Raw genomic sequence first — 24,968 nt, 5'->3', positions numbered from 1 at the left:
ATCTAGAAACTGACTTGTTAATAATAGAAATATCCAATAACTAAATAAGAAGTTTTATTTGAGGACAAAATTGGATTTTAAAATTTTTTTCTCTCATCCTTTATTTATTTTTAAAGAAAAGAGAACGGAATGACTATTTTGTTGACGGAGAGAAAAGATAAGTACGTTTTAATAAATTTTTAAAAATGTTAGAACTGACTTGTTAATAATAATAATACTCAAAACTAAATAGTAAATCTCAAATAATATTTTTATTAAAAAAAATAAAAAGACCCACTTATATATTGTCTTATATTTGTAATTATTCGGATCTAGGTAAAATTTTTTCCTACAAAAATATTTGAATTGTTGTCTTTAAAAGTTATTAAATTTGTCTAATCATGTAAACATAAAAATATTAAAACTAAGATTTGCTCAAATTTAATACAACCTTTTGACATATATCAAAATTAAATAAAAAATTGAAGAAATTATATTAAAATTTAAATATATTTTGCAAGTAGAAAATAATTAAAAAAAAAGATCTTTTATTGTTTTATAACAAACAGAGCAAAAAATAGAAAGAGTGACGAGAGATTAAAAAAAAAAAAAACTCTTAAATTTTCAATAAGAATTTTTGATACTTATAATTTGAATGTATTATATTTTTAAAGTTTCATTATGAATTTATATACTATGTTTTAGTTTTTGTGACGTCGTCGGCAGAAAAAATTACACTATAAATACTATTATCAAAATTAATTTAAATTAATAGTAGTACATTATTATTTTATATATTTTAATTATAATAATAAATTAATAATAACAATTTAAAAATCTTTATATTTTCTTTTGCTATTATAATATAAAATAATAATTTACTATTTTTTTTTCATAATAAATAAAAAATATTGTAAAAATTATAAATTTATTAAATATAAAAATAAATATTTTATAAACTACATTTCAATATACAGCAAAAAAAATTGAATTGTTTTGTGATAATTTTAAATTGTTATTAAAATATTGTTTTAATAGTATTAAATAATGTAACAATTTCACAAACCATTACTAAAATTTTGTTACCTAAAGTAAAATATTTTTTAATATTAAAAATTTATTGATAATTCATTTATCACTGGATTATTATGAATTCAATCCCTTTGTAATTTATAAATGGATCAGAGCCATTGGTATTATAAACTGATTTTAAAATCTGTTCATAAATTTATAAACATTAAAAAGGAATTTTAAAATTAAATATTACAACTGTTAGTAAATTTATCAGACTTTAAAATTCATTAGTAAGTTTATTTTTAAATTTAAAAAAAATATAAAAATATACTTCTTCCATTTCATCATTTTGATCCACTCTATTTTTTCACAGAAATATATTTTTTTAATTAATTTTTTAATTATATATATCTTAAAAATATTAAATTTTATTAAATATTAAAAGATATTTTGTGAAATTTTTTAGAAATAAAATAAAATTAAATAGGGTTATAATAGTAAATTTATATATTATTATAGTGTAAAAAATAAAAATATATAATAATTTTGAAATAATTAAAGAAGAAAAAATGAAAAAAACTTATGTGAATGGATTGAGTATATTTTTTCAATAAAGATAATAAAATTTATTTTATTTTTATATTAATTTTGTAAGATTTAAAGTTTTGTCTTATCAATTGATGTGGCTGAAAATAAATTGAAATGTGACTGATTAATCTGCAAAAAAGAAAGTGCGAGGTGATTGGCGCTTATGAACAATTATTCTGATGCTCAAATTACTAATTTGTTAGAAAAAACGATTATAATAGATAACTTAAATTTAAAATGTGTGTGTAAAAATGTGCACATTGAATTTTATGTATATTTTATTTTTATACTGTAAGAAGATGAAATTAGTTAGTGAATCTTTTGAAAATCTAACTGATACCGGTTAGTGAATAAATGATACCATGATTATAGACATAATGTAGATCTTTTAGATTCTATCTTCTAACATATTAACCTGTGTAGTGAAAGGCTCGATTAGTTTTGAAGATGGCGAGTTTTGTGTTGCTCTGATTATCGATGGTTATGATGCTCGGGTCTTCTTTTTTTCAAGTGAGACTTATGTGATCGAGTGCTATAGCTAAGTGGGGTCTTGCCACGTGACCCTATCCTATGATGAGAGCTCATGACATATTTTGGACAAATATTATGTTATATTAGAGATCTCCCATCGGTCTTCGACTCTTCAAATTTGAGGGCTACAACTTTTTTTTGGCCTTGAACACGTGGCAGGCACGAATTGGCTCTCCATACCCACGTCTTTTCGCCTGTTTCTGAACTTAAATGATGATTGCCTTACTTCTCGAATTGTATTTAAACCTATCATCGAAATTATAGTATAAAATCTCCTTCTCTCCTACAATTAACACTTTTGCTAACAATCACTTTCTTCTGCTTACAAAAGACTCGACCACACAGTTGTCCTTGATTCTTTTGCTTCTAAAAGGTAACTCTCACTTACGCTCCTATTTCGCAAGATGGATAGGACTTCTTCTTCTTCTTTTTCTTCTTTGTCGTCTTCTTCTAGTGGAGGTTTCACCTCGAGCTCTTCCTTCGACGACCACATCTACACTCCTACTCCTATTATTCTGCTGCTAGCGGTCCATGATAACAATAGCCTTCTGGTGAATGATGTCTTGTTAGTGTTGTTTGAGAAGGATGTAGACCTATTGTATGATAATTACCAGGTCTCTCGAAAGATTTTCTAGGTTTACACCCCACACACGAACGTCCACTCTAACGACCAGATCCTTGCTGAGGATACCATAATAGTATACGAGAAATAGTTGAAGGCGAGTCTCCGGTTTCCAATGTACCCGTTCTTTGTTGATGTCCTCTAATTCTATAAATTGTTGGTTGTCTAACTGCACTCAAACGGTTGAAGGATTCTGGTAACTTTCCGATTCATCTGATTCAATAATAACAATGAGCCAAGCGTTGTCCTCTTTTTCCAATTATACCAACTAGTACCCAATAAAATGAAAAGTTTTAGTTCTCATTGGAAAGAAACGCTAAACTCTTTTTGACCGGATCTTTTTTTGTGAAACATTGAAAGAACAAATTTTTTATCATCCGCCACATGAATGAACAAGTTTTTCATCTTCTTTTAATTTATCTCCTGGAATGATATACAATTATCCTGTGAAAAAATTATTCTGTCGAAATGCAAAGTTATGGAATCAAGTCTCCCATTCCTCGTCTGATTCCTCAAAGACTAGAAGGATGTTAAAGCTGCTAATCTGAATCTGGTGCAATATCCAAGAGCTTCTTTATGTTATCTTTACTATTTGGTATTCTGCTCCTTTTTTTTTTTTTGCTATTACTTGTATTGATCTTCTGCCAGGTCCTTTTGCTTAACTTGCTAGCTCTAGGTTTGGGTATATTGGGTGGATCTACCGATCTGATCACATGAATTTTAGCGATTTTATGCAAACGATTTAATTTTTGTAATAATTTAGTCTAAAATTGAAAGATTTTATATAAATTTAATTTAAAAAAATATATTTTTAATGATGTGACATGTGACTTTTTATTATTAAAGTATTAATATTTAATGTATTTAAAATTAATATTAAGAAATTAATTATAAAAAAAGAGAGTCCATTTTAATTTATATTTTTTAATAATAGAAATATGTAAATATTAAATATTAAATATGTGAAGAATATTAATAATGGTTTTTCTAAATTTTTTTTAATTTGATAAAAATGATTATTATTTATAAGAATAAATATTTATGTTTAATTTAAGAATAATAAAAATGAAGAAATGTATTTAAAATAAATTTAAATAAATAAATTCCTTTATTAATGGAAAAAAATTAAATTTTATTATAGAATTTAATTCTTTCTCCTGCAAGAATTGCATTTCAAACGGGCGTAAGAGGTTTAAAATAAATTTTAACATCCATAATTAATTTTTATTTTTAATTTAATAATCTACTACAATTACAACATCCAATTAATTTTATTTCTAAATAATTAAAAGATTGCATGTGGACAAAATCATTATACCATCTTTTTGGGTGAAGATAAGGCCATCATTTTCTCATATAAAAAGATCGATCTAGAACAGGATCGGACGGTTGACGGTTGAAGAGTTATATCGTCGAAGTCAAAGCGTGTGTCACGTTTCAGCTGGAGCAAAATAAATAAATGCACATAACAGGGAATGGTACCGGTAGATGTGAATAGCTGACATTGCAAACCAAGAAGAGACAAAAATAAAAATAAAAAACTTAGGGGCCATGCCGCTGTGTCACGTATTGAGAGGTGATGGATGGATTATCATTAATTTTTTTTTTAAATAAGGGGTTGGGGGGAGTCGAACCAAAAAAAAAAGAAAAAGACAATGGCGACAGAGTAAGCGAGGCAGAAGAATGAGCAGTGACTATTGACCTTAAATCTGTAATCTCCACTTAGCTGTAAAGCCACGGTTTACCCCTCTTTGATACAGAAGAAGACAAACCACTCTCTCTCTCTCTCTCTCTCTTCTTGTTCCTCCGTTCTTGACAATGGAAGCTGATCAACATAATTTGGTGCTGAAGGAGGAGGAGGAGGAGAAGGAGGAGGAGGCGGCTCTGCAGAGAAGGCAGTATCGGCGAAGCGACGACAACAACAACGCCATTGCTGCTGTTGTTCTTTCTACCAATGGCAATGGAAATGGCAACGGCATGTTTGGTTCTTTTGGTAGTAGCGATAGCAGTATTGAATCGGATACTGCAAATGGAACTGGACATGAATCTCCTAGTAAAGACGTCGGGGAAGATGGTAGATTGCTTAATAGCGTTTACTTTGATCAACACCAAGGTACTCCGTCATCTTCTCTTTTTCCATTGTTTTTGCTACTTTTGCTGTTAATGTTACTCTCAATTCTTCATTTGTGTTTCCCCCCCACTCTTAATTAATTGGTTGTTCTTCAAGGGAGGTGTAAAAATTGCGTAGTTGTTGCTTTAGAGTTGACAGTATAATTTACTTGGTTACGAAATTTTACTGAATTATTTTTTTGTGCTAATTATAAGTTTTGGTTGATGGGGCTTCCTTTCTTTTTTTTTGTGTTTTCCTTTCTGTAGTAGATTATTCTCTTATCAAGTATCTTTCGCAGCCTGAATCTTTGTTTTTGAAAGCTTTAAGATTACTTAGGAAACTTTGAGAGAGGATTTGGCGTGTGATCTAAGCTAGAGTTATACTCAACCCGGTGCTCTTTTTTTGGTGATTAAAGCTATTGATTATGGTGTATGCTGCAACTCCTTTCATCTCTTCATTTGGGGTGATGTTTCTGGATCATTTATATGTGATTATTATATGCAAAACTAAAATGTTCTTAATGATTAGCTTAATTTCTCATTGAAAGTTCAAATATCATGCCTACGACACAGTGGGGTAAAAGTTATGACCTTGATTTTGCGTGTGCAGTTTTCTCATCAACACCTTCAGATAGGTCATATTGTAATGTGTCAAAGCTTGCACTGATCTCACTTTTTGTGCCAGGCTGTCAGCTTTTGTTATATTGATATTAACATAAGTTGGACAGTTTGTAGCTCATTTTTTATACTTTGATTTTGTATGCTATCTTGCCATAATGTAACATTTCTAACTGGTTTCTGGAATGGGTCCTTTCTTATGGGTTCTCTCACAACTTTGCAGCTACACTTTTGTACACTTGGTGCTTCTGCTCTGCAATAATAGTTGCCTTGCATATGGAATAAAAGGGAAAACTACTGTCTGATTAGTATGGAATGGAAATAATTCAGGCTATTCTATTTTCCTACCCCAGAGAGAATCCAATTATTCACTAAAATATTGTTGGAAAAACTGTGTCTTCCACTTACAAAAATATTGTTGGATAACTCTTGTTTCTTTCACTTGTACAACATGTTTAAGAAATGGGACTTATTATTCAGCCTGGCATATTTTCTTTTAGAACTCATTCCTACCATCCCATCAGCTACCAGTCTCTAATATTATATGTAAAATTTAATCTGTGTTACCTCCCAATACCTGATGTGACACTTTTATGGATTACAGTCAAAATTTCACTGGAGTGTGATCTGCAAAGCCTTATTGTTGCCAGCCCCTACTTTTATCTCAAGTTTGGATGATTCTGTTACAGATGGTCATTTTGTTTCCATTTTATAATAATCCTAGTTGGTTCCAGATGTGATATTGGTAGATAAGGCCACATCCACATACTGATTAGTCTTTTAAAATGTCAACTGAGTTCTAGAATATGGGAGAAAAGTGAAACATTGGGTGTCATGTCATATTCTTTGTTCGTAAGAATAACTCTAGTAAAAATTTTTGCTATTTTAGTTACTTTTTTTGTTGGACACTCTATAGGATTTGTTGTTTGGCGAATATTCTGTTACCATTCCTTGTTTTTTTTTTGTTTTTTTTTTACTGAAGGTATATGGAAATGTCACCACTGCAACTGGACCTACTGCATGGGAAGTCCGTTGAGTTATCATAGTCAGAATATTAAAGGGCACTTGCACATGCTGATGAATGTCAAAACTTTTAATCAACAGGGACTGAGTTTCATAATTGAAACTAAAGGTCAGTAGATACAAAGATTTGTTGGAGGATTGATAGCAATTACATTTAGTGAAAATGCAGTTGGCAGTGCCCTTTAATGGAAAACAGTTAACTGGTGTTATTTATTGGCTTTTGCAGCACCCTGGTGTCTCTTATCCGTGTAATTAGTGCCTTCTGTTGGTGGTGTACCATGGCAATTAGTTCTTCAACATTTGCATTTTCTAGGTGCCAAAATTTTAGATATTTATTTCTGATTACCTTATATCAAGTTCAACATCACTGGAGCAACTAGTGAATATCAAATCTATAAAGTATGGGATAATAATTGGTAGTTTTACAACCATTGCACTCACTACAGTGAATTTATAACTATGGCACAATCCTCTTATATTCTTCTATTTTGTTTTTATGCAATTATAGTTGTTCCATGCTTTAAGTATTAAATTTTTAGCTACTGCTTGGTTGCAGGTACTGAACCCACTGATGGAGTTTTTAAAATGAAGAATGGTAGTGTTACTAGTTCTATTTTTGGGATGAATTCCAGAGATACAGATGTCCACATAAAGAATTTGGAGGTTCAGAAAAGTCTAATTGAGGAAACAAATGATCAACATGGGGCAAATTTTGATGATAAAGGATTTTCAGGTTCAAGTTTAACACTTTCAAAGGAGTCACATGGAGATATAAAATCCAAGCCTATCAACAATGAAGCTAGATTAGGAGGAGATTTTGATATAATAGAAGAGCCTGACCAGGAAGAGACAGAATTTGATGTTGAGAGGGTATTAGAGAAGCAAAATACTCATGATTTGTATTGTCCTAACTGTAGTTCTTGTATTACCAGACGGGTTATCCTCCATAGAAGAAAACCGAAAATTCGACATGCACGTCGTAAGCCGAAGAACAATAAATCAGAAACAGATTTCCACCCTGAGTTGGACTCCGTTCGTTCCAATTCAGGCAATTTACAAGTTCATGAGTCGGTTAACAATCAATCAAGTGGTAGTCCAGCAATTGCTGCTGATGCTAACAATAGTGATCCCGAACCAGAGATATTCAGATGCTTATCATGCTTCAGCTTTTTCATTCCAACAGGTATTAGTGTTATCCCTGATCTGTGAAGAAGTTTGTCTTTTGTTTTATCTTAACAACATGGAACTGTCATGCTTCTTGTATTATAAAGTGAGCACAAGTCTTAGCATCCCCCTTTCCCCAATTTTTTTTTGGGTTACTGAAGAGATATGGAGGAGAGTTTGCATTGAATATTATTGAAAATTAGTTTGTGAATATTCAGTCCCCAACTTTTTACTTTGTCATTCCAGATTGTTAACTAGTGAATACTGACTTTACATTCATGTGTGCTGAGGTACATTCTCATGTTCCTTGACAAATATTGATATACAAGGCAAAAGGGTAAGTTTGTCTGTGTAAATTATATATATATACACAATATAAGTCCCTTAGCCTATTTCTCCAACTGTGTATTCTTAGTTTTAGTTTGATACTCTGATATGTTTCTAACTCTTCCAACTTCAGTAACTTTTTCCCTTTCTTCTATGTGAAGCACATACGAGACTGCTAAGTCCTGGTCAATTCCCAAAATCTTATGGCCTTAGGATTCACAATGCCCTAAATAATTTCAAACGCCTAAGATGTAATACCTTGAGTTGAATTAGGGACTTGGATGCAATTGTGGTTCTAACCTTTTAATTCAAATATATAAGATGTTTTCCTATTATTTGAACAACAAATTTTATCTCGTAACTTAAGAATTACAGAATGAAGGGTAGCGCTTCGCATCCCAAAATTGAGGTCATTCAGGTTCTGAGTCACATCATCTATCCAACATTAAAATTTTTTTAGTCAATTTGGGTTTGAGTTAAAAATATTAAAATCCTAATCCTATTTTTTTTAGGAGGATTAGGCCCGGGGATCGGGTTGCTTTGAAAATCACTCTTTTTAATGTGTTATAGGTTGCTTCCTTATCCTTGATGCAGACACACTATAATGCATTTTATTTGCTGATCTAAAAAACCATTTCATATTCATTACTAGGATATTAAGTTTCTCTCTCTCCCTCTCAAGAGTTTTTAGCATATAAATGTATTTCTTGCAATTATTTATTATGTTTTATAGGTTCATATCCTTTTTCTCCTATAGACTTTAGAATTGATATTTGTGGAACTACAACCTTAACAACCTTATTCAGATAATATATTATCCACCCAAATTAGCTTAGAAGCTTTCAATTTGTTGGACATAAGACTTAAAATTTGCTTAGGCTGATGAAGGGATCACATGTATCGCTAAGATCAGTATTGAATCCTTGCTTAGGGTTAACTTTGTTAGTGTCCTCCTCCTATATCATTTTTCCTTTTCTTTTTAATACTTTGAAAGAAAATGAGAAAAAAAAAACTTGTTAATTATAAAGAATTCCTCTCTTTCTTTCTCATTTATAAATATGTATACATTTCATACTTCCAAGGTCGTTAATGCTTCAATTTTTATACACTTCCAAATTGGAGGATATCCTGCTAAGTTTTCTCAATACTTTACGTCCAAATCTAGTATTATTTACTCATCTATATTATCAAGGATTATATAATGGAGTATAAGCTTATCTATTTTGTCAAATTTGATAGGAGATGGTTTTAAATTGTTTCGGCATTTTGGAGATAGCAGTATCACTGAGGATAGAAGAATGCAAAATCTTCAGAAGACACCCACGACCAACAAAAATTGGTTCTCGTCTATTTTTTCAACTGATAAGAAGAAAACGACTGTTGACCAAGGTAGAATTTGGTTTCCAATCCTCTAGAGATTTACTCATTAACTCAATGATTTCTTCTTTTTTTTTTAATATATATGTATTTTGTGACTTTGCTGCTTTATGTTGGGATGGATTCAATCATTCTTTCTTTTTGAGATCATGTTGCCAAATGTAGATTTGCTAGATAGTGACAATGGCTATTTTAAGATTAAAATATCTACATCTTAAAAGAAGATAAATTAGAAAATAAAATAATGGAGATAGAAGTTAAAAATATAGAATTTATGAAAGTAGATCTTGAAGATAAATAATTGTTATGGAAACTAAATATATATAGATATGTGCTTGATTGCAGGCTTGATCTTAGATTTAATAGCTTGATTTTGGATTAATCTAAAAATTCACATTCCTTCTATAGCTAGGACTCTTGTATATAAATTTGTACTATTCTTTTATACAAAATATACACAGAAACTCGAAGTTCCACATGGTATCAGAGCCTCTTTAGATCTGGTACATTAAAAGCTTTTTTTTTTTCTAGGCAGTTTTGGGTCTTCAGACTTTCCACCTTCAGATCACCCATTCAGGGTGAGTCTTTCCATCTCCACCCCAACCAATTACCTTCACGGCCCAAGATCAGCCACCTCTTCAAATTCGGTGGCTGAATGACGTGCGCATGGCTCACACGAGCCTCTCACACGTCGCATCTTTCTGCTTGTAATAGAACAGATTGGTGAAGAAATTGTGTGTATTCTCTATTGGATAAGGGTGTTTATACATAAATTACAATAATTAATACAAATTATATTCACACTATAACACTTTCCCTCAAGCTGGAGTATAAATGTTTATCATGCTCAGCTTGTTATAAAGATATTCTATTGTAAGCTCATTTAATGCCTTGGTGAGTAAATCACTCAGTTGCTCTCCTGTCTTCAATAATTGGTGGAAGTTAGATTTTCTTGAATCTTTTCATGAATAAAATGATAGTCAATTTTAATATACTTAGTTCATTCATAGTATACTGGATTGAAGGCAATGTAAGGAGCAGCCTGATTATGAAACCAAAATTTCGCAGGTGATGCAACATCTACACTAACTTCTTTCAACTAATAATTTATCCACAGAATCTCACAAGTGGATTGAGCCATAGCCTTGTATTCTGACTGCGCTGGATCTAGATACCACATTTGCTCCATACTTTTTCAAGACACTAGATTTTCTCCAACAAAAATACAGTAGCCTGTAGTGGATCTTCTATCGCTTTGGGATCTTGCGCAATCAGTATCTTAAAAGCACTCAACTGCAATATGCCCATAATCACCGTAGAGTGTTCCGAATCTAGAAGTCCCTTTTAGATAACATAAAATTTATTCTAAAGCGGTCCAATATTTCACTGTAAGTACAAATATAAACTGGCTCACAACACTTGCTGCAAAAACAATATTTGGCCGAGTTATTACTGTGAAGTAATTCAAATTTCCAACCAACCTTCTATACCTCTCTGGATCATCATAGGGGTCTCCATCATCCTTCGTGAGACATACATTAGGAATCATTAATGTGTTACAGGATTTAGCTCCCAATTTTCTAGTTTCTGCAAGCAAGTCAAAGGTGTATTTCCTTTAAAACAAGAAAATTTCCCTTTTACTCCTTAAGACTTCTACTCGTAAGAAATACTTAAACTGATTCAAGTCTTTGGTATGAAAACTTGTATGCAAGAAGGATTTAAGGAAAGAGATCCCTGCATAATCATTTCTTATAATGACAATATAACCAACATACACAACAAGGAGAATAATACTAGTATCTAAATGTCTATAGAAGACTGAGTAGTCACACTTGCTCTTTTTTAATCCAAATTCTTGAACAACTCCACTAAACTTGCCAAACCAAGCACGGGGACTCTACTTCAAATCATATTAAGATTTCTTCAAATGACATACTTTCTCATACTCCCTTTGAGTAACAAACCCTAGTGGTTTCCCATATATACCTCTTCTTGGAGGTCATCATGCAAAAAGGCATTTCTTGATATCGAGGTGGTGTAAAGGCCAATGCTGGGAAGCAGTTAAGGAAATGAACAACCGAACCGAGGTCATTTTAGCCACACGTGAGAAAGTGTTAGGATAATCAACTTCATAGGTTTGTGCATATCCCTAAACGACAAGACGTTTCTTAAGTCTCACTATGGAATCATCTGGATTGACTTTGATGGAAAACACTCATTTACAGTCCCACAACTTTCTTACCTTGGATAAATCCATGAGTTGCAAATATGATTATTATTTAAAGTCTTGATCTCCTCAAGCATTGTATCACGCTACCCAGAATGGATCAGTTCCTCTTTAATTGTTTTAGGTAAAGAACTGGAATCTAGAGAGGCAATTAAGGAGGTAGAAGAAGGAGACAAGTGATCATAAAACAGAAATTACCAACAAAATAGATGGACTTACACTGTTGTTTATCTTTACGAAGACTAATGGGGAGGTCAAGGTCACTCGTGGTGGATTTGATGGCGAAGAAGATTCTAATGTATAACATGTATTATTGGGTGCTAGTCTTTTCTAGTGTAAACTTGAACTACCGGTGATTTGGCAGAAGGCTGAGTACCAGAAGAAACCTCTTCAATGATTTGTGAAGGAGAAGACAAACTAGTGGAGTTCTCGTTCTTTGATGTGACCCTATAGATGAGCCACTCATCTTCCTCCCCTTGACCGGTAGATGATGGTACGGCGAAAAAGAGTAAGATTTTTTCGAAAAAGACAACCAAATATTTATTGAGGTCTGGAGAGTAACACCAATACCCTTCTAAAACCGAGAATATCCTAAGAAGATACACTTTAAAACTTTAGGATCAAGCTTAGTCATATGAGGTCGAACATCCTCAAGATAGCAAGTAGTGCAAAAAATACATGGTTCTAATGGAAACAGTGACTTATTAGGAAGGAGTACACCATATGGAGTATCACCATTAAGAACCGAGGAATGCATGCGATTGATAAGAAAACATGCAGTAGAGACAGTGTCAGTCCAGAATTGCTTAGAAACTTGCATTTGTACCAATAGGGCTCAAGCAGTTTCAAGAAGATACCTATTTTTCCTTTCAGCAACTATATTTTGAGTAGCTATATCCACACATGGCGATTGGTAAAGAATACCATGTTGGGTCATATAAGTCACTCTAAAAAAATAATTCATAAAGGTGATAAAATATCTGAACCCAATCTTAGACCCAACCGGACAAGATCTCCAAACATCTGAATAAATTAATTCAAAAGCATACTCAACTCGTTTATTGACTTTAGGATTTAAAGAGCTTAGATGATATTTGGCAAAATAACATGACTTGCACTCCACTGAAGATACAACATGAAGTTGAGGGCATAGCTTCTTGAAAACTTGTAAAGATGGATGTTTCAACCGATAATGTGCTTCTAGCAGGGAGGCGACACTGAAACAAGCAATAGAGCGAGGCACTCACTTATCCAAAACATTGAGGCCTCCGGATACATATCCTTTACTAATAATCTGCTTCAGCATAAGATCTTGAAAAAAATAATGATTAGGAAGAAATGAGAAACAACAATTTAGGTCTTTGGTAATTTTACTCACATAGATTAAGTTAAAGGCAATATTAGGTAAACTTAGCACAGAGGATAGGGTAACTGAAGAAGCAGGCTCAACGGTCCCAAAACTCTCAATATTATACGTTGACCGGTCAGCTATGGTAATAAGGGAGGGTGCTTTATGTGATTGAAAACTAGTGAAAATATGAAGATTACCCGTCATGTGATCTGTGACACCAGAATCAATGATACATTTGTTTGAGGAGGAGATAAGGTAAGTTTTACCTATCTCAGTATTAAGAGTTATTGGAGTGTACCCTTTAAACCGATCCTGATACTGAGCATATTCCTCAGCTGAATGAGAAACAATATTTTCAGACTAAGAGCTGGTTGCAACAACCTTAGCAGTCTAGCGATTCTTGTTATGCAATTTCATACAATATCTCTTCACTTACAATTTCTCTTTACTTGGCCAGGTTCCTTATAGTAGTAACAAATAATATCACTTAAATCACTACTCTAGACTGCATCTCCACTCTTATGAGCATTTTTTCTTACTCGCATCGCTCCCTCCTGCTCCTTTAACAATTAAAACATTAGGCTGTTGAGCAGGGAGATTTTCTACTCGAAGCAATTTGCTAAAGACTTTCTGAAGAGAATGATGCTCAGAACTAAACAAAATCTGAGATTTGGCAGTCTCATATTCTGGAGGGAGACTAGTCAAAAAACTCATAATGTCCATTTGTTCTCTCTGAGTTTATTGTTTCTTACTATCAGCACTAAAGGGCAACAAAACATTCAACTCTAATACAGTTTCTTAAATTCCATAAAATGAGCGGTGAGTGATTTATTCCCTTTTCAGCCCGATAAAAGGACCGACACACATCATAAATTCGGAATATGTTCCCTTTGCCGAAATACAAAATTTCCAAATAGTTCATTTGTTCTTTCACCACTTCACAATGATCAACTAAACCAACCATATTGCTGTCAATTGGATTCATAATTTGCAAGAAAACTTATCTAGTATCATCAATGGAGGGATCTTCAGTCAAATGATCATCTTTGTCAACACCTTGCAAATAGATTCTAATTTTCTGAAGAGAATGAAGCTCAGAAATCTGCTAAAGACTTTCTGAAGAGAATGAAGCTCAGAACTAAACAAAATCTAAGATTTGGCAGTCTCATATTCTGGAGGGAGACTGGTAAAAAAACTCATAATGGCCATTTGTTCTCTCTGAGTTTATTGTCTTACTATCAGCACTAAAGGGCAACAAAACATTCAACTCTAATACAGTTTCTTAAATTCCATAAAATGAGCGGTGAGTGATTTATTCCCTTTTCAGCCCGATAAAAGGACCGACACGCATCATAAATTCGGAATATGTTCCCTTTGCCGAAATACAAAATTTTCAAATAGTTCATTAGTTCTTTCACCACTTCACAATGATCGACTAAACCAACCATATTACTGTCAATTGAATTCATAATTTGCAAGAAAACTTATCTAGTATCATCAGTGGAGGGATCTTCAGTCAAATGATCATCTTTGTCAACACTTTGCAAATAGATTCTAATTTTCCAACTCCACTCTAAATAATTAGGTCCTTTCAACTTATACTTAGTAATTTTAATGGGTGTAGGAATAATTTCAGTGATATGGGTCTTACTATCGAAAGTCATTTCAATCAAGACAATACAACTATTTCAAAAATAAAAACTTCACCGAAGATTAACAAAAGCAAACCAAACCTCAAAAACACTTCACCCAATAATCAAAAGCACCAAACAGACCATAGACAGCCTTGGGAGAGAGAAATAGAACCTGCACAGCTCCAAGAAGAGAGAAACCCGACGACAGCAAGGTCTGATGATAGGCCAAATGTTGGCCGGAAATGATGACGCGATCTTGGACGTGGAACCGGAGGCGAGGCCGGAGGTGCGACGCACACTCAAGCGCTAGCGTGTAAAGAACAATCCGAAATGAAGAAATGGCGCGTGAAGAACACTCGCTAGCAATCTGACCACTGGTCTTTGGAAGAGGCCGAAAACACTGTTGCGCCACTTCCTAGGACGATGGTGAGATCAAACAATCACCTAGACTGGTGATTCAAAGGAGGACAGTATCCCCAAACCTAAAAGAAATAACCTGGATGAACCCTATAGGCTCTGATAGCATGTAATAGAACAGATTGGTAGAAGAAATTAACAGACGGTGTCTTGAGTCTAGTTCATGTGACTTCTACTGGGCAACTTGCGGATGTGTTTACTAAAGGGCTCAACAACAAGATATACCATAATCTGATTTGCAAGTTGGGCATGTGCGACATCTCTGCACCAACTTGAGGGGGAGTGTTGACTTATTTGCTGATCCTAATTGATTCTAGAAATATGATTTGATTTGATTTGGATCCTTAATTATCTCTACAATTATTATTTGATTATTTGCTTCCTGTTTAGATATAATGTTTTGTGTATAAATAGTCATATAAACCAATTGTAAAGATTAAGAGTGAAATACAATAATTCTCTAAATTTATTCAAAATTCTTCAAAACTAAATATGTATAGATATGTACTTGATCTTAGGCTGGCTTAATAGCTTGATTTTGGGCGTAATCTAGGACTTCAAATTCCTTCTTTAGCTAGGACTATTGTAAAAATTTGTAATATTCTTTTATACAAAATATACACAAAAATTCAAAGTTCCACTATAATAAATTAGCTTTTGGGGTAACAAACTAAAAATAAATAGAAAATGAAAAAAAAGTAAGAAAGAGAATATTATGAAAAGTTTCCAATTGATCTATAGTTGTTTCATTGTATATTGCTGTATTATTTATTGTAGATCACATTTCATCTCCATGCAAGCCTTCAAAAAAGGGGAATCAATGTAATGGTAATATTATCAGTAGAATTTATTTGTGAGATACTCAATCATATTCATTAACTTATTAATTCTCTCACTTTTTTTTCTGTTTAATTTTTCAAAGTCTACCATTGTAGCAAAAGTTTCCCTATATTAACTATTAGCAATTTGATGCATGTGGACTCCTGTACTTTGATGATTGCACAAGGACTTTGGTCTATAAGGCCTAAAAGAAAAGAAAAGAAAAAAAAGAACATGTGGATAAATGTTATACTTATTTCTCATTTCCCCCCTTGTTTCAGCATGCTAAGAAATTTACAAATGTGCACAACAAAAATATCCAGTTACAGTTTTATGTTCCTATTGCGAGTTTAGAGGCTGTGTTTCTCTAGATAAAACAGTTCGTAATGTTAATTCTTACATCAGATAATTTGGCAGCAAGAAATGAGACGCAGATTGATCAAAATGATATTGTCTCTTCCATCGTTTCCCCACCAATGGGACTGGTAAACAATTTTGGGAGTGCATCTGTGGAAGTTGGAGAAGAGATTGCAAATTCTTCAAAACAAGAAAATGAATTTATTGAGAATACATCATACAGTGTACAAGAGGAAACAGACAATGTAATTGAAAAGTCAGAAATAGGTATGGCAAAAGTATTCTTTTTCCTTAGATCATGCACATTTTTCATCTTTATATATGATTATACATGCCATATCTTGTTAGCCATTCTAATAAATCAAGTTCCATGACACAACTCATACCACTGAAGGACATCATTCGGTTATGTCATCAATATGCTTCTAAAGATATAGGTTTCCTAAAAAAAGGAGTATTTTCCATATTTTCATTTGCTTAGAAATCAACTCTCAAGAATTTAAACTTTTCAAGATTCACCATCACATTTTCTAACATTTATCATCTCACAAATTTCTCCATTTTCCATTTCTCAATGTTAATTATCCACTCTGTAGCTTGTGAGATTACAAAGGGGCATTGATATATATTATTTTTTATTCTACTATTTATATTTACAGAAAGGTAATATTTGTTATCTATTACAATAGAGATTACAACATATTTATACATGAGGGACCGTATCTAGAAAGGAAAGAAAATCAAGCCTATGATCATGCAATCCCTAAGATTAAGCAACTGACACATCTATCAATATTTACTTTCTATATTAACATATTTACTTCCTATAACCTACAACACTCCCCCTCAAGTTGGAGCATAGATTTAATCATGCCCAACTTGTTACATATATAATCAACTCGAGTCCCAATTAGAGCCTTAGTGAAGATATCTCCTAGTTGTTCTTCAGTTAGGATATGTCCTATTGAGATTATCTTTTGTTGGACCTTCTCACGAACAAAGTGACAGTCAATCTCGATGTGTTTAGTCCTCTCATGAAATACTGGATTGGAGGCAATGTAGATAGCTGCTTGATTATCACACCACAACTTAACAGGTAGCGAATTTGTGAACCCAACCTCTTCCAATAGTTGACGCACCCGCAAAACTTTACATACGGCTTGTGCCATGGCTCGATATTCAGATTCAGCACTAGAACGAGATACCACATTTTACTTCTTACTTTTCCATGAAATCAGGTTACCTCCCACAAAAACACAATATCCAGTGGTTGACCTCCTATCAACCTTTGAGCTTGTCCAATCAGTATCAGAAAAGCATTCAATATTTGAGTGCCTATGGTTACCATAGAAGAGACCTCATCCTGGGGGCCTTTCAAGTAGTAAAAAATCTGTCCCAGAGCATCCCACTGAGCAATAGTAGGAGAGGACCTAAACTGACTTACCACACTCATTGAATATGCAATATCAGAACGAGTCACTGTCAAATAATTCAGCTTACCAACTAATCTTCTATACATTTCAGGATCTGCAAATGGCTCACTGTCTTCCGTGGTAAGTTGAAGATTAGGGGTAATTGGTGCATTATAAGACTTAGCATCCAATTTTCCTATTTCTGCTAACAAATCAAGAATATATTTTCATTGAGATAAAAAAATGCCTTTCTTACACCGTATAACTTCGATGCCCAAAAAATATTTCAAGGAGTCCAAATCCTTTGTATGAAACTGTGCTTTGAGAAATTCTTTGAGATGTAATGCCAGCCAACGTCACTTCCTGTGATGACAATATCAGAATTTCTATCAGAATTACTCCACTATCAGAATTTCTATAAAACACTAAGTGATCACACTTACTCATTTTCATTCCAAACTGTAGGACTACCTCACTAAACTTGCCAAACCATGCCTGAGGATTTTGTTTCAAGCCATAGAGGGATTTTTGAGTTTACAAACCTTACCTAACTCCCCCTAAGCAACAAAACCAGGTGGTTGCTCAATATAAACCTCCTCATGAAGGTCACCATGGAGAAAAACATTTTTAATATCCAGTTGATGCAAAGGCCAATCATATGTAGTTGCCAAGGAAATAAAAAATCGAACAGATGCGAACTTGGTAACAGGAGAGAATGTATTCGAATAGTCAACGCCATAAGTTTGAGCATAACCTTTGACCACTAAATGGGCCTTGAGGCGAGCAACAGATCTATCACGGTTTACTTTCACTGCAAATACCTATTTACACCCAATAGCTCGCTTTTCTAGGGGCAGGGACATCAACTCCCAAGTACCTTTAGTGTTTAGAGCCATCGTTTCCTCTTCCATTGCAGCACGCCAAGCAGGATGGGATAAAATCTCAATAACAGTTTTGGGGACTGAAATAGAATCTAAAGTAATGGTAAAACAACGAGAAGAAGAGGATAATTGACCATAAGAGGCAAAAGACGAAATGGGATGAGTGCAAGTACGTTTACCTTTGCGAAGAGCAATGGGCAAATCCAAATCAGACAGTGAAGGATCTGTCGACGAAGAAGCTAGTAGCGGAGCAGAGTCAAAGTCCTCTAAGCGTCTAGAATAAACATAATAAATGGGAGGGCGACCTGGCATATAAGCGGAAGGTGCAGGAAGAGTCTGAGGAGACAGAGAGCGAACAGTATATAACAAGAGGTCATCTTCCTCTCCCTGGGTGTCATAAATAGATGATGGCGGAAAGAACTGAGTGGATTCAAAAAATGTTACATCAGCAGATACAAGGTACCAATTAAGATCAGAAGAAAAACAACAATACCATTTTTGAAGTTAAGAGTAGCCAAGAAAGACACATTTGAGTGGTTTGGGATCCAATTTAGTAGTCTATTGATGAAAATCATGAACAAAACAAGTACAATCAAAGATACATGGCTCAATAGGAAGCAAAGATTTATTGGAAAACAAAATGTTATAAGGGACATCACCATAAAGGACGGAGGAGGACACATAATTGATAAAAAAATAAGCAGTAGATACAACATCAGTCTAAAAACATTTAGGTACTTTCATTCGGAATAAGAGGGCTCTAGCTACTTCAAGGAGATGTCGATTTGTTCTTTCGGCAACTCCATTCGGTGAAGGAGTGTCAACCTCATCTAATAGTTGAAGTATCCATATTATTTCACAAATTGATTGTGCCATGTCCTTGTATTTTAATTAAGCAGAGGATTGAGAAATTACATTCCGCTTCTTACTTCTCTATAATATAAAATTACCTCCAACAAAGACAATATCTAGTAGTTAATCTCTTGTCAGCATTGGATCCTACCAAATTTGCATCTAAAAGGCATTTAGCACCTTAGATGTCCATTATTGCTATACATTAAGTCTTGTCCTTGAGTTCCTTTTAAGTAACATAGGATCTACCTGGGGAAGATATAAACTAACTTACTACACTAACAAAATATGCAACATTAGGAATGAGTTATCGTTAAATAATTCAACTTTCCCACTAATCTCCATTCTCCTGTATTTCCCAGGATCTTCAAACAACTCACTATTCTTTGTTGTAAGTTGTAAATTTAGAGTCATTCTTGCATTATAAGCTGTTATGTATAAGTCCTATAATGCCTTTTAAGACAGAGGATCAGGGGGTGAAAGAGAGAGAAATAGACTGGTTTGAGAAAAGATCTTGGTACTCATCATGATTAATTAAACTAATTACCTTATTGTGAATCGAATTCCGGTAAGAACAAATGGGCATCTTTCCACAGCCAAGTTTGCTTTCTATCATTGCTTGGTGAATCACATGTAAGATCATTGTCCTTATCTTTGTAGATAAATTCGTATTGTCTTATTACACTTCAGGCAGTTTTAGCCATTAAGCTTGTGTTTCGTGATTTTAATCATCAATGGAATAACATATGGAAGAACCAAATGCTTTCACCCTTGCTATCAGCCATAGAGGATCACAACAAATATCCAAAATTTAAAAATAGTCTCCAAGTAACAGAAACAAAAATACAGGTGAGAAGCAATTGAATTAGATATCCAAAATATCTTAGAACCCAAATCTGAAAAAACAGCTAAGAACTAGATGCCAAAACTCAAAACAGATAACGGGCTGCAATGCCCTCACCAAAGTGGCGCTGCGTAAGGAATAATTGCTGCAGAAAGATGTCAGAAAATGCCACAAGCACCAGCACATGGGATGTGAGCAGAAGCGGATAAGCAGCCACGCTTGCATCGTTTGGCTGCAGATTTTAAAAGCAGGCCGATCTCCGGGTGGGCTTCCCACTGAGGAGGGTGGTGACAAAAGAAACTCACCCTAGATGGATGATCTTGAAACTGGCAGCCAAGGGAGAAAAGAACCCACTTTTTATTTTAATAATTTCAGAACTGGTACTAACCTCTAGTAGCATGTGAAGAGAACATATTTTTCTCATATATTCAAGAAGGAAATACAACTATATTTATATATAATTGTTCCTATCTATTAGGAATATGATCCCTATAATCATGCTACTAATCAGGAATACAATAAATCTATATATACAGGGTTTGACTTTTCTTAACATGTGTAAGTACAAGAATGAAGATGTTTTCTAATCACCTTCTGACTTTTGTTCATCAAATTAATATTGAGTCATGCTTTTCTATATTTTTTATTCCTTCTTCATAACTTTTCTGGTCACTGAGTGTGTTTTTTTTATCCTGTAAAATTTCTGGAAGTAGATCTTTGGAATATTGAGTACTAAGTGGCATTGAAGTTGGACATTGTCAAGGAAAATTCGGTCATCTATTGGATTACTGATTAAATGCACTGTTATTATGTGTATATTTTCTTATTAAAAATGTTTTGTAGGTCATGCTGCACCAGACAATGATTTAGTGGATGCTTTTCAACAGTTTAACTCAAAAAGTTCTTCAGATACTGTGTTACACCAACAAAGACTTCATTCAGAAGCATCTGTTACTGATATTATTGGAGAATCCTCATCGAGACCTCTACAAGGTGGAGTGATTTTTCCACTTTCGACAACTTGTGAGCCTTTAGTGCCTGGGCAGTCACTCATAGAGGCAGGCAAGAACGTCAACAAGGCAATGCCAGAAGAACAACCAGTTCAAAATGATCATGTACCACTAGTACAAGGCACTCCACAACCCACATTGTTTGGCAAAAGAGAACCTCTAGATGATTCATTTGTTGTATGCCATGAAACTCCAAAAGATGCTATATTTTCTTCAAGCAGAGGAACTCAAATTCTTGACAAACTGAAAATTGGTGTTGGAGAGACAGCATATGCTGCTGTGGGAAATAAGATTCCAGGTATGTACGAGACATTTTAGGGCATTGATTGGAAATCATGCGCCAAAAAATCTTTCAACTTTACAGTTTAAATCTTTTTATGCCTTGTACGGTTTTGAAGCAAAAAATATACTAGTAATAATGTCATTGGAATTTGAAACATCATTCTTATTAGCATTTCACAAGCTTCATACTTCAGATGGTAACATGCATACCTCCATTTGAATTTGACATATTCTTCTTAATTGCCTTCAATCGAAGGCTTCATGCTAGCATGTTTTCAATGATTTTGTAATTACCTTTGTGATGCTGATTATTTTGTAAGATTTTGGCTTTTGAGAAACCCTTGGTTACATGAAGTGTGGATTGCCCCTAAATGTGAATGTAAACAGGAATGTAGAACGTACTTGTCTAGAAATGGGGCAGAGTGGGGGTAGGCTTCTTGGAACATGGTTAATATGAATAAAATTCAATGGTCCAGGAAGAAAAAAAAGATAATGACATGCCCTTGTCTAGAAAAGTGGATCACAGTGGGGTTAACTTCTTGCGATGTGCTTAGTATGAACAAATTTCTTATCCAGAATGAACACAACTTTTCAGAATTGCATGTGTAATGAAATATATGCTACATATGATACAATCAGGAAGAAATAAGAATGACTGCCAGTACAACAAATTAGTTTCAAGTAGAAATATTGGGTTAAAAAAAATTTCCAACCCCAAAATTTTACATCATATTAATAACAAACCATCTGATACTTGTGTGATTGAGATTATTTAATTCTATACCCATTGTGGTTTCCTTCTTGGAACAGTAATTTGATTTTCCAAATCGCTAATGATCCATAATCCAAATCACAAATTGCTGAGGGTGTATCAATATCTGGTTAAGTTATTATGATTATTATTATAGTGGGTGAGAAATGGTCACATTCCTTGCCTATGTGCGTATAAACTTCTACTTGCCACATTGTTTTAACATGACAAATTGATGCAGGGGGAGATGTAATAGTCACTGTTGAAACAAAGTCGGGGGCACCTGCAGCTCCTCAGATGGCACAAAATGTTGATGGTTCACTAGAAGCCACGAGCTTGCTACTAAGTGGGAGCCACATGTATATCAATGAAGAAAGAGGTGCTGAAGTTACTGTGGATATTTTGAAAAGCATTGTATATGGTGGTTTAATAGAATCTATCACAAGTCTTGGTGTTGTGTCATCTGCTGCTGGTGCTGGTTCTGCCACATGTAAGCATTCTTTTCCTGGATGCTACTCTGCAGTAAAGATCAATTTACTGAACAGATTCATCTAACACGTGCAGTTTCAAATTTAATATTATCTTAATACAGAACGAAACCCATGAATTATGTTTCACTTAAGTTAGGTGGTCATAACTTTGGATAAACCATTTACAAAGGCTCTTGCTTGGTATGTGAAAAATGTGAGGCTCAAATTTTGCTAATCACACCATATCATGAATTCCTGATGGATATCGAATCTACATATTTGCCAAGATGAGAAAAACTGTCATTACTTTTGCTGAAAGATGATAACCTAACTTGCATAAGTGCCGTCACCAAGAAAAATTTATGGCTTAATCAGTCATGTAAGTCCAGTGGAAAGGGCAGGTATACAAAATTTAAAAGTTGTGTTAGACTTATTCCAGTGTACCAACAAGGCTGTCCTTTTTGTGCAGTGTAAAAGTATAAAAGCAATCTGCTACACTAAAAGAATCTGCTAGACTCTCTTTTATCTTCTTATCATTTCGTCTGTAATTTTGCCGTAATTTACCTGACGGCAGCTTATCTTCTGTTGACCTTGAATTTCTGTAGGGAACATTTTAGCTCTGGGATTGGCAAATTTGATTGGTGGACTTTTCATCATTGGTCACAATGTGAGTGATATTGCATGTCTTTTCTGTGTGATTAGAATGATATTTAATATGCAGTAACAGCATTATATGGATTGATTTTTCTAAAACTCTTTTATAATAATATAACAACAGAAGGACAACTGTAATAAAGTTATATTGATGAAAAGGGAAAAACCTTTTTACTTCCCTGATTTTTGCGCTATCCAATAAACCTAAAGGATATCACCTTCAGATATCTTTTCCACTTTCTGATGCTAAAAAAAAAAATCCAAATATATTTGCAAAAGTGCAATTTAAACATGCATTTTTATTTTAGCTAACATCAATATAGTAACTTCATACAATTGATCAAAATCAGACTTCAAATTTTGCCAATTTTGACTAATTTTTGTTAATAAAATTACAGTGAGAGGAAGAGGTGTTAATTGGATTAAATTGAATGTTCAATTTTGGTCAATTGGATAAAATTGCAACTGATTGACTTAGATTAAATTGCAATTTTTGTGTGAATAGGCCTCTTATTTCCAGGATATCTGTTCTCCATTACTACTAGCGACACCCCAGTTCTGTTATGCATTGCTTATAATCTTGCTTGTTCCCTTTTTTGATGTTCTATGATAATTCATCGAGATGAGACATCCATGAGATATTTCTTTTTGAGTAAATTTGCTACCAAGCTTCGATCCTAAATATTCTTTATTCTTCTATGTATTTGAAAATCTCTGCTGGGTTTATCTTTGCACTTGAAATGTTGATGGATAAGTATAAATTAAAAATGCATACTATTTTCTGTTCATCCAGTACCATGGCATACTTTTTTTTTTTTTTAAAGAAGTATCATGGCATACTAAATTTGCAATGATGTGTTACAGCTTATTGAGTTGAAAAATGATACCTCTGGATCCTCCAACCAAACCAATGAGCACAAGGACCGTTACCAAGAGACACTTGGACGAAGGGAGAACTTTTTACTTCATGCAACTGTATCTATTTTATCATTTCTCATTTTTGGCATTCTGCCTCCTGTCATCTATGGCTTCTCATTTCGCAAGAGTGATAATAGAGATCTCAAGCTTGCAGCGGTTGGAGGGGCTTCACTTTTATGCATTATTGTACTTGCCATTGGAAAGGCTTACACTAGGCGGCAACCCAAGCATTATATCAGCACCTTATTGTACTATGTCAGCATAGGGATTGTGGCTTCCGGTGCTTCTTATATAGTAGGCGACCTAATTGCTAAACTAGTGGAGAAAGTTGGTCTGTCTGAGTCAATTTTAGCTGTTCCAGAGACAATACCAATGGACCTTCCATGGGCATCACATTGAAGTTTTGAGATCTCGACACAGAAGGTGAAGCAAGTTGGAGTTGTCATGTAATTCGTCATGCGCAAAAGCTTTTCCATTTCAAATTAGACAATAGTTTTGGCCTTTTCATGTTTACCTTCCTGTTTTATTTTTATTTTGTTGTCTTTGCCTGGATTTTTAATTTAAATGATTATCGCTGTTCAGTCTGTTGGAAGAATAAGCATATCATGAATGAGAAAGGAATAAAGTTTCCTTCCATTCCACAATTCCCATAGAATAACACAATAACATGAACACCTATCATCATCAGTAGATGAAAAAAAAAAATTGTAAAACTTGCATATTTTAGCGATTGCTAT

At 33.7% G+C, this 24,968-nt stretch overlaps 1 protein-coding gene across 6 annotated transcripts; it reads left to right on the top strand.

Moving 5' to 3' along the window:
- Positions 1 to 4,360: 4,360 nt before the first annotated feature.
- LOC110615574 (membrane protein of ER body-like protein) lies at positions 4,361 to 24,871 on the top strand. Of its 6 annotated transcripts, none has more exons than XM_043956703.1 (10): positions 4,362 to 4,847; positions 6,444 to 6,593; positions 7,041 to 7,667; positions 9,215 to 9,364; positions 15,759 to 15,809; positions 16,206 to 16,424; positions 20,990 to 21,454; positions 22,431 to 22,679; positions 23,265 to 23,326; positions 24,178 to 24,871. In XM_043956703.1, exons 1-10 carry the CDS (start codon positions 4,553 to 4,555, stop codon positions 24,628 to 24,630), a joined length of 2,721 nt encoding a protein of 906 aa, XP_043812638.1. In that variant the 5' UTR covers positions 4,362 to 4,552; the 3' UTR covers positions 24,631 to 24,871. The 6 variants fall into 6 exon arrangements, with proteins under 6 accessions (XP_021613205.1, XP_043812638.1, XP_021613203.1 ...); XM_043956705.1 differs by lacking the exon at positions 4,362 to 4,847 and adding an exon at positions 6,711 to 6,797 and having other exon boundaries at positions 6,472 to 6,593; XM_021757511.2 differs by lacking the exon at positions 15,759 to 15,809 and having other exon boundaries at positions 16,218 to 16,424.
- The last annotated feature ends 97 nt before the right edge of the window (positions 24,872 to 24,968 follow it).

The sequence above is a fragment of the Manihot esculenta genome, chromosome 5 (assembly GCF_001659605.2).
Source record: "Manihot esculenta cultivar AM560-2 chromosome 5, M.esculenta_v8, whole genome shotgun sequence".
Classification (NCBI taxonomy): Eukaryota; Viridiplantae; Streptophyta; class Magnoliopsida; order Malpighiales; family Euphorbiaceae; genus Manihot; species Manihot esculenta.
The sequence above is the reverse complement of the archived record's forward strand: the minus strand, read 5'-3'. Positions and strand labels throughout refer to the sequence as shown.

Coding starts and splice junctions, on each gene's coding strand:
- LOC110615574 (XM_043956703.1), top strand. CDS start 4,553: ATGGAAGCTGATCAACATAATTTGGTGCTGAAGGAGGAGGAGGAGGAG. Junction 6,594..7,040: donor TTTCATAATTGAAACTAAAG/GTCAGTAGATAC, acceptor GCTTGGTTGCAG/GTACTGAACCCACTGATGGA. Junction 22,680..23,264: donor TGGTGCTGGTTCTGCCACAT/GTAAGCATTCTT, acceptor GAATTTCTGTAG/GGAACATTTTAGCTCTGGGA.